The sequence below is a fragment of the Corylus avellana genome, chromosome ca5 (genome assembly GCF_901000735.1).
Source record: "Corylus avellana chromosome ca5, CavTom2PMs-1.0".
NCBI lineage: Eukaryota > Viridiplantae > Streptophyta > Magnoliopsida > Fagales > Betulaceae > Corylus > Corylus avellana.
Window position 1 is genome coordinate 2598254 of NC_081545.1, and position 10396 is coordinate 2608649.

A 10396-nucleotide genomic window follows, 5' to 3' on the forward strand; every position below is an offset into this window, starting at 1 on the left:
ATTCTGGCTAGTTTCATATTTTCATTTGTAAAGTTCTTTGAATAGATATTATAGAAGTCTGGACTCAACAGTCACTATTATTTCAACAGTAATGGTAAAATTGTGTATACAAGATCGGTGGGACTATATAATGGTGGGTGTTGATACAACCATTTACATTAAGGACACTGATACATAAGGTTAGAGTGTGAATATCATTTGGTATTTTCTCATTACGATTAGCATATATAAGGTTTCTGTGAGTTTGAGAAGGGAGATTTGGACTAGATGGGTTACAAGAGAATATTCAATCTCATTTTAGTATTAAGTATAAGAAACTATTACAGGAAAAATACTAATTTGCTGCTGCTGGCTTGCACAGTCTAGCCTTGGAATTCTCTTTACATTACGTCCTTGGTTTGAGACATGGGTGCAAGTTGGAAACCGTAACTTGTCATATTTTGGTTATGGCTGATGCCCATCAGAGAATTGTTACCAGCCATTCTGCTGTCAATTATCTACTAGTTCAGTTTGAATCATTAGGTTTTACATTTATGCAAGGAGCCTAGGTTGGCAGTTACTGAACTTTCAAATATTAGACCATGATAGATATAATTAGAAGATGGTGGAGTACTTCACTGTTCCTATCCATCTCCAGAATATGTCATTAGCTGATATGCTTGACCATACGAGGACTTAAGATCTGAAAATATACTTCTTTTTTAAGGGTAGTGGTCACCAAATTTCCTGCATGAAGAAGAGTCCCTTGTTTTTTCTTCCTCTTAATTGTAATGGGTCTGATTTGGAGGCCAATGATTTTGAGCTAGTAGCTTCTTTTCTTCTGTGTATTTGAGTGAATTTTTCCCCCTGTTCTATACTCTAACTTCACTATAGTATATGCAGTATGTTCTTCCACATTTTTTTTTTTCAATCTTTTTTTGTTTTGATAATCGTTCTGCTACATTGTTAAGTCAGAAATCTTGGTATGAATGGAATAACGTGGCTTTTGCAGCATGTGACTGAGACACAAAACACAGTGAAGCTGACAGATAGAATGTGGGCTAGACTTCTGGCTTCAACAAATCAACCTAGTTTCTTGAACCGTGATGAGGTGATCCCAGAAAAAGTTGATCAAGAACTATCGAAGGCATGAAGATTACATCAATCTAGATATTACGGATGGCACCATTTCTTGATTCTTACATTTGTGGTCAGAGCTCCTGATCTTGCAATTCTGAAAGGTTCTCTGGTTGCTCTCCTTACATGGAATATCTTTTGAGTACAAGGTGGCTCAAAGTCAAGGTATGAGATATTATGACTTGGCTGCTGTCATCTTAAGTTTGAGTATTCCAAGATAATTTGATTATAAATGATTTTATTGGAAGATTTCTTAGATTCAAAGGATATCTCAATGTATTCTCCAACAATGGCTCATCTCAATTATTTTGAAATCTAATATAAAATCTCTATTAAATCTTATTGGCCCTTATTTTTGTTTAATATTTCGGAGTATTTATAGATTTATGCCTAGCCTTTTTTGTTTTTCTTTTTTTATTACCCTTTATTTCGTTTTATTAGGCTTTATTTTTAGGGAAAAGTGAAAAATTAGTCCTTTTGGTTTACCTAATTTACAATTAGCTCTTTGTGATATCAAAATGAACCCAAAGATCTCCGAAGTATCCCAAAAAAACAATTTAGTCCATTAAGTCAAATTTCATCTACTAATTTAGCAGATTTTGTTAGTGTAACACTGACGTAAATATGACAAGTATCACAATTTTATTGATTCTAACATTTCATATTATCACAATCTGTTAAGTCAGTGAACAAAATTTGATTGTAGAGACTAAATTATTTTTTTGGCATACCTTAGGTACCTTTGATTTCATTTTGATACTACATGAAGTTAATTAAAAATCAAGGAAATCACATGGGCTAATTTTGCATTTTTTTTTCTTCTTATTTTTAATTCCCACAAATAAAGTGCAACCTAAAAAATTCGTGTAACTACTTCAAATCAATAGGGTAAAATAACAGTAGGAAAAAAATGATCTTTAAATCAATGTCATCCACTCTGTTGTCTCTACATAATTAACATCAAAGATTTGGTTCGGGTAAACAGAAAAGAGAATAACTTATATATGGAGGTTGCACAAAAGTCACATTTTGTGCCATCAATAAAAAGTTGACACATCATCTAATTTTATTAGACTTATACTTAAAACAAAAACTCAACCACACCAGATTACACTTTAATAAAATAAAAAATTAATTTTTTTTTTGTTTTAAAAAAAAAAAAAAAACAGAATTGAAGGGGTGGCCCCTCCCCCACTTTGGGTGGCTGCGCGGCCACCCCCATGGCCTGGGGCTGGCGGCCAGCCACCCCAAGTGGGGGAGGGGTGACTAGCCTGCCACCCCTTCAATTTTGTTTTTTATTTTTTTATTTTTTTTTATAATTAATTTTTATTTATAATCTGGTGTAGTTAGGCTTTTTTTTTAAAAAAAAGTTAAGTTTGATAAATTTAGCTTAGGTGTCACATTCTCATTGGTGGCACAAAACTCACATTTTGTGCAACCTCCCTATATAAGTTATTTTTCTGTCACAAAACTCACATTTTGTGCAACCTCCTTATATAAGTTATTTTCAACAAAAAAAGGTAATAAAAGAAGAGAAACTATTCTGCCGACATCCGCAATCAATCATATATTTGGTCCTTAAATTATGTGCTTAAAGTCAAATGTTGTCCGTAAACTATTGATGATGATGTCTAATAATAGTTGAGTGATTTCAATGAAATGGCCCTAGATATTCGAGAAAATTTTTTTGACTTATAATTAATTATTATAATTTCTAATACAAGTCAAAAGACTTTTTTCGGTAATTAACTTTGACGGCAAGGAAAAGGGTAAATATTGGACCAGTCTTAAACCCTGGTAAACTAACTTAACATAAAATTAAAAATAGAGATATGTTATAGTGCAATAAAAAGACTATTTTTTATTCATAAAAATCTTAAGTGGCAAGAGGTCACAAGTCTCATCAGTGTGTGAGGTTATAGCAACTATGAATAAGACCTATGACCTTTTACTACCTAATATTTTTATAGGTCAAAAATAATTTTTTTTTTTTTTTATTACACTATAGCATTTCTTTTAAAAATATATGTACCAAAAATTACCATAATGAACTGTCACTTATGTGAAAAAAAAAAAGGGGGTCTGAAATATTGCAAATAATTTGCAGATAGTGGAGGAATTGTACTACAAATTCTAATTTTGTACAGCACAACACTGGGCCATAGTTTACTTCACTCCTTTCTTTTTTCCAGCTAATTTTTATACATATACATATATATATATATATATATATATATATATATATATTTATTTTTCCAGCCAACCTCATTAGCTTGACCAACACCAACCCTTATTCCCTAAAGTCGTAGCTCGTGGGAATGGAGTAACATATTTGTACCCTCCACCTTAGCATCACCTAACCTTTTGTTTTAGCAATTTTATTTTTCAGATTGTTAGTAATTCAGACAGTAAACGTAAGAAAAATATAATCACTTATATGAACATGTAGATTTTTTATATTAACTTGCTTGCCTTTACTGTTCGAATTATTAGCAATTTGAACAACGTGAACCTCCACACGAACCATAACATAATTAACATTTAACTTTGTTACAAAATACACCTAATAGCATATTAACACGTGGTGACAACTGGTTTTCGAGACAACCCTGACCGTTGATCTGCATCATCAAGCACAGTAATCTCCTCTTCCTCTTCCTCCTCCACCTCTTCCGCTTGATCCCAAACCATCCAACTCTCCACCGCCACTTCGTCGGATTCCGGCACCGCCACCTCTCTGTTCTCTTTCCTCCTCTTTCGTCCCCCAAAGGTGTTCACCGCAGACTGGCCGGCCTCCAAAGGAAAGTTCAGTATGGCTTTACGACCCCTCATCTTGAAGGCGGCGCAGTCGTAGGCCTTGGCAGCACCAACAGCAGTGTCAAACGTTCCAAGCCAAACCCGCCTCCCATTCCGGGTCGGGTCTCGGATCTCCGCCGCGAACTTCCCCCACGGCCGACGCCGAACTCCCCTGTAGTGCCTGCCCTGACCGCCGCCATAATCAGACGCCTTCTGCTCCGACCCTTTAGCCGGTTCAGGCGATTCGGACCGCCTGGCCTTCTTTAGCAACCGTTTTGTTTCGAAATTGGAGGCTTCGAATTCTGGGTTATGGCAGCTCGGATCCGAAATGGGAGAGTGGGACTCAGATTCCGACTGGGAACTTTCCGGCTCAAGTTTGATGAGCCGAAGGTAGGAGGAAGAGGGTTTAGAGGTATTAACACAGAGGTTGGTAATAAAGGAATCCGTGGAGGTGAAGTCTCCGAGAAGGTGCTGCCGGATTAGCTCCAGAGCAGAGGATTCATTCGGTGTTGCCATTTCAGAGAAAAGAAAGATAGATAGATAGATAGATAGTACTATTTTAATATTCGTAAGCTAAAAGCAGGGGGGGTTTATATAAAATCTCTTTCCCGTTTGCACTTTGCAATGGTAATATCGTCATTTCATCATTTTTTGTGCAAATCCAAATTGCTGAAAATAATATATATGTCCAAGGAAAAAAGCATCTTCTGTGACGTGGGACTCACCATAATTTATGGTGTAGCCTACAATAGATGCAAGCAAATTGGGCAGGAGGTTTTCACCAAGTTGCAAGTGCATAACGATAATAATAATAATAATAATAATAATCTTATCCTCTTTGACATTAAATAGAAGATGAAGGGGAGTGTCTATAATATCTGAATTGAAATGAAAGCGAAGCGTCCCACACTGGAAACAAAAAGTGAATAAACAAGTGGGTACTCGGCATGGCATGTAGCTGGCTATTTGCCAACACACAAGTGACTGTTTGGGTACTAAGAAATCTGCAACTTGTTTTATAGGGGGCCCTAACCGACTGATAAAACAAGACAAAAAAAAAAAGAAAAAAAAAAAAGAAAGAAACAAAGAAAGTAAAGCTATGAGAACTGAAAAGTGATCAGATGCTAGCTATATGGAAAGCTGTCCCTTAGCTCCCACCTCTCATCAACTTGTTCAACCGGAAGAAAATGATACATAACCAAAAAAAAGAGAAAAATAAATTCTTTTGGAAAAAAGGGGTGGACGTCGGCTAATTTGATATTATTATTATTGAATTCTGATGTATTATATATTGATTTTACATTTTTACTCGTCTTTAAATAGGCTTGATTTCATGGTTAGTTGATGCATCTAACGGTACGTATGATATTGCATTATTTAAATTTTTTTTAAAAATGTGTTAATATTGACTTTATTTATATCTATGGCTGTTAAGTGAGCGAAGCGTCTCGCGAGCAAGTTCGGGTTCGGCTCGTGCTCGACTCGAATATTAAATGAAGCACTTCATGAACACAAATCTTAGCTCGAATATTAAACGAAGTAAGCTCGGCTTGACTCGGCTAGGCTCGTGAGCAAACTCGTATAAGCTCGTGTGTGTGTGTGTGTTGTGTGTGTATATATATATATATATATATATAAACTAAGTAATACATAATTAATTATAAATCTCATAATTATTAAAATCTTAAAATTGCATTTATATTTAAGCGTTAGAGAATGAAAAATTCTAAACCCTTCATGATCAAAGAGAGAGAGAGAGAGCAATCATTAAAAAGATCTCGATTCAATTAGAGCAGACCCAAACGAAAGGAAGAAGAATCAAGCAGAAACTATTGAGAGAGATTGCAAAAGGCATAAACTATTGAAGAATCATACAGACCCAAACACTATCACTACCTGTTTGATGAGCGAGAGTGAGAGAGTGGGAAATGAGAGTTCAGGTGGAAGATGCGCTGTGACTGGTGAGGGGGATTGAGAGAGAGACGTTGAAAAAATAGTTTTTTGTAGGGGGCATTGTCCCAATGCAGTCTAAATGCAATCTGTTAACTTGTCCTACATTGTTAAGAAAACATTAATCTCCAAGTTTGCTTATCTATAAAAGGATGCGTATCCTCTCTCTTTGAAACCAAATGTTTTGCTATATTGACTCAAGTTCCATACTCGACTAGCCAGGTTAAGCAAATACTCATATACAAACTAACTTCTTAAGCCGTTTAAGAGTACTTGAAGTTAATTTTATTTTTTAAACAAAAATATTAAATATAAGAGCCAGCTCGCGAGCTGGCTCGGCTCAACTTATTATTAGCTCGAGCTCGATTTTTTTGGCTCACCCTTGAGCTCGACTCGAGCTCGAACTCGAGTAAAATTTAAACGAGCCAAGCCTGAACAAGAGAAGCTCGCTCAAGCTCGGCTCATTTACACCAATTATATCTTTAAATGCAATAAATTTAAATTCTTACTGTAAAATTGGTTCTGGCCAAGTAGTCTCTTGGAGGCACAATAAAGAGCTATGATTGAATTCAACATCACAATAAATGAAATATGGGTACCTTTCTTCTTAGCTAGTAGCTAGTAGGATCCTCTCCATTTCGTAGTTAAGAATATGAGAATTAATGGAAACATTGAAAATAAAAACCCTTTTTCAATATGATAATTAATTCTATGTTTCTTTTTTTGTGGTAATGAATGAGTGGCTCCAACAGAGAGGGGGGAGTGGTTCAAGGATCTGGCTTAGGTGCGGTATTGCAAAACTATCGCACCGTGCAGTAGCCCTTTGGGGTTGTTTTGGGCAATAAAAGATTATTTTTTTTAAAGAAAAATAAAAATATTAAAAAACTAAAAATATTTATAAAAAAAATAGAAGAGAAAGCAAAAAAAAAATAAAAATGAAAGGAGTGGCTGGAGCCATTTCTTTCATTTTTTTTTTTTTGCTTTTACTTTTTTAATATTTTTAGTTTTTTCATATTTTTATTTTTTAATTGTTGATTTTTTTAATATTTAATAAATATTATATTATTACTTTAAAAACAATAGTTTTTTATTGCCCAAAACAATCCCAAACTAGGTCATTTTGGGCTACTGCATAGTGCAGTAGTTTTGCATTACTGCACCTAAGCTAGATCCGTGGTTCAATGGCCTCTATCATTCCTTACCTTATAACTATTAAGATTATTTTGTGGATTTATCCACAAAAGATATATATATAAAGATTTTTTTTTGGGGGGGATAGATACAACAAAACCACAAAATATCCATAAAACGTAGAAATGGATACATATGAATTTATATAAAATGAAAGAAAAGAAAACACTAGAGCATACATGCAAAAATATAAATATACAAAGTGTTTTAAGATTAATTAACTGAACATAATAATTAAAATATATTTTAGTTATAAACATCTTTTACTATTTGTTGTAATGTTACAAATATTGATTTTATTTACCTATTAATTTTTGACCATTCAACATAAAATATATTCATGAGTTTTGACCGTTGGGTAATAAAACCTTTTACAAGTTTTTAACTGTTGGTTTTAATCCCTTTACCCGTTGGTTTTCTTTTGTTAAAAGCATTTGTCTTCAATATTTACAATTCTTTTAGCTGTTGGCTTTAATTCTTTACCATTGGTTTTCTTAGATTATAACCCATTTGTCTTCAAGCCTTTTTGACCGTTTGATGATTTGTTGACCGTTTATCTTAAATATGTTGACCGTTGGTTTTATACATTAATCTCATGACCGTTTGTTCTTTAATACATAGATTGCATAATAATGTGTTTTAAAAGAAAAAAGTTTCCCCATGTCTATATAAGCAAGTCTTCATTTGACAAAAAATATATCATCAAAAAATATTACTTCTAGTGAGATTTCATTTTCATGCTCCAGAATTTTTTCTTTGTTACCAAAGAGAAAAATTAGAGTTATTTGCTACTCAATTTTTCATCATCTTCAACTTGAGAAAGGGTTGTTCATTTGATCTTCGTTACTTGAAAGTGCGTTCTTAACGAAGATAGACGCTATAGTCTAATCCTGGGAGGTTGCGTGTTAAGAGATCCGATCGCACCGAGTTATACACTCCGGGAGGCACGAAATCAACCTTTAAGGACAGCGCTCTTGCGTGATTCTATAGCTTTGTGAGATTTTTCCTTGCTCTATTTTATTTATTTATTGTATTATATTTATCTTATTGTTAATTGTTTGGATTAATATTATTTAGCATCAATAAGAATTTTTGCACCATCCATTTAATTTTACAACAATCTTAAAGGTTGATTATGGATGCACAAATTCTTGCTGCTGCTAAAGTTCTTCCAGATGTTACAAAAATTGAATCTTTTGATGGAAATAATTTTAAACGTTGGCAACAAAAGGTTCTTGCAGTTTTAGATTTTACAAAAATTTCTAGTGTTCTAACTGAGCCTAGACCGGATGAGGAATCTGAAGAACAATCCAAAGAATTAAGAGATTGGGAAATGGCTAATACATTATGTGTGAATACTATATTAAATTCTTTATCTAATGAATTGTTTGATGTTTATTGCCATTTTACTATTGCTAGAGATTTATGGGATGAATTAGTTGGTAGATATGTGATTGAGGATGAGGGTACTAAGAAATTTGCTGCAAGCAATTTCTTACATTTTCAAATGACTAATGAAAAGAGTATTACTTCTCAAATTCATGAGTTTCATAACATAGTTGCTGAATTAACCAAAGAGGGTAATGGTCTACCCGAAAGTTTTATGACCCAGTGTCTTGTTGAAAAATTACCCGACTCTTGGAAGGAGTATAAACTCCATTTCAAACAAAAGAAGACTTTCATGAGTCTTCAACAAACCATAGTGCATATTAAAATAGAAGAAAGGAATAGGTCTTTGGAAAAGGTTAACAAAGCTAAGGAAATTATTTCCAAAGCTAATTTAGTAGAAGGGAGATCTATTAGGCCTCCACAACACTACAAGAAATTTGACCATAAGCCCAAAAGAAAACCTTGGAATGATAAGAAAAGATTCAACACATCTCATTCTCTAATACAAAAGAAAAAGGTCATTTGTTTTGCTTGTGGCAAATCAGGTCATTATGCAGCGGCATGTAAGCAGAGGACCACCAACAACTACAAAGGATCAATATCAAAAAACAAGGCAAATGTGACGGAAGTGAAAGAGATCATTGCAGCTGTCGTATCTGAAGCTAACATGACCACGGAAGTAAAAGGATGGGTGATTGATTCCGCATCTACTAGGCACATTTGTGGAAATAAAGAAGACTTATCGTCCTACACACCAATAAAGGAAAATACTGAGCGGGTAATTGTTGGAGACAATAGATCTGTGCATGTGGTAGGCAAAGGGAAAGCTCTCTTAAAGCTAACTTCAGGTAAAACCCTTTCACTCTCCGATGTTCTACATGTTCCTCATTTCTGACACAATCTTGTTTCAGTACACCTGCTTGGTAAGGTAGGACTTAAGGTTTTATTTGATGGTGGCATTGTTACCTTAACTAAGCATGATGCATTTGTTGGTAAAGGCTATGAAGATCAAGGTCTTTTTGTATTAAATGTTGCTAATATTATTAATGAAAATTCATCTTCTTGTGCTTACTTGGTTAATTCTATTTATATTTGGCATGGTAGACTTGGACATGTAAATCTTGGGTACATCAAGAAAATGAAAGAAACTGGAATTATTAATTCACTAAGTAAAACCAATATGGATAAATGTGAAGTATGTGCTGAGACTAAAATCACTAAAAAACCTTGTAAATCTATTACAAGAGAAACTGAACTTCTTGGGTTAATACATAGTGATTTGGGTGATTTAAAGCACACAATGACTAGAGGTGGTAAAAAATATTATGTGATATTTGTTGATGATTACTCTAGATTTACTAAACTTTATTTATTAAGATCCAAAGATGAAGCCTTAGAAATGTTCATAAAATACAAAATTGAAATTGAAATTGAAAATCAAAAGAATAAAAGGATTAAAAGACTAAGGACCGATAGGGGTGGTGAATATGAGTCTAATCCTTTTAAGGAATTTTGTGAACAAAATGGCATAATACATGAAGTTACACCTCCTTATTCACCGGAATCTAATGGAGTAGCCGAAAGAAAGAATAGAACTTTGAAAGAAATGATGAATGCTATGCTTGTTAGTTCCGGGCTACCCACTAACATGTGAGGGGAAGCCATTCTTTCGGCTTATCACATTCAGAATAAAGTGCCTCATAAGAAAACCGGTAAAACTTCTTACGAACTTTGGGAAGGTCATAAGCCTAGTTTGAAATACCTCAAAGTGTGGGGGTGTTTGGCAAAGGTTATGCTACCCGAGCCTAAAAAAAGGAAACTTGGCTCTAGAACTTGTGATTGTGTTTTTATTGGTTATGCTTGCAATAGTTCATGTTATAGATTTCTTGTTATTAAGAGTGATGTTTTAGATTACAATACTATTATTGAATCTGAAAATGCTATTTTCTTTGAG

The 10396-nt window shown here is 34.0% G+C and overlaps 2 protein-coding genes across 2 annotated transcripts in view; one reads left to right on the forward strand and one right to left on the reverse strand.

Moving 5' to 3' along the window:
* The window catches only part of LOC132181405 (ATP-dependent 6-phosphofructokinase 4, chloroplastic-like), an 11333-nt gene extending 9877 nt beyond the window's left edge, over window positions 1-1456 (forward strand). The window contains exon 10 of the mRNA XM_059594610.1: window positions 992-1456. Within this exon, the coding sequence (XP_059450593.1) occupies window positions 992-1132 (141 nt within the window). The 3' untranslated portion in view covers window positions 1133-1456. The remainder of the gene's footprint in view (window positions 1-991) is intronic.
* Window positions 1457-3629: 2173 nt separating this feature from the next.
* On the reverse strand, window positions 3630-4490 carry LOC132182330 (ethylene-responsive transcription factor ERF106-like). Its single transcript, XM_059595542.1, has one exon. It carries the CDS (start codon window positions 4426-4428, stop codon window positions 3691-3693), a length of 738 nt encoding a protein of 245 aa, XP_059451525.1. The 5' UTR covers window positions 4429-4490; the 3' UTR covers window positions 3630-3690.
* Between the last annotated feature and the right edge of the window lie 5906 nt (window positions 4491-10396).

What these genes read in the sequence shown, in the direction of transcription:
- LOC132182330 (XM_059595542.1), bottom strand. Translation starts at nt 4,428, where the DNA reads ATGGCAACACCGAATGAATCCTCTGCTCTGGAGCTAATCCGGCAGCAC.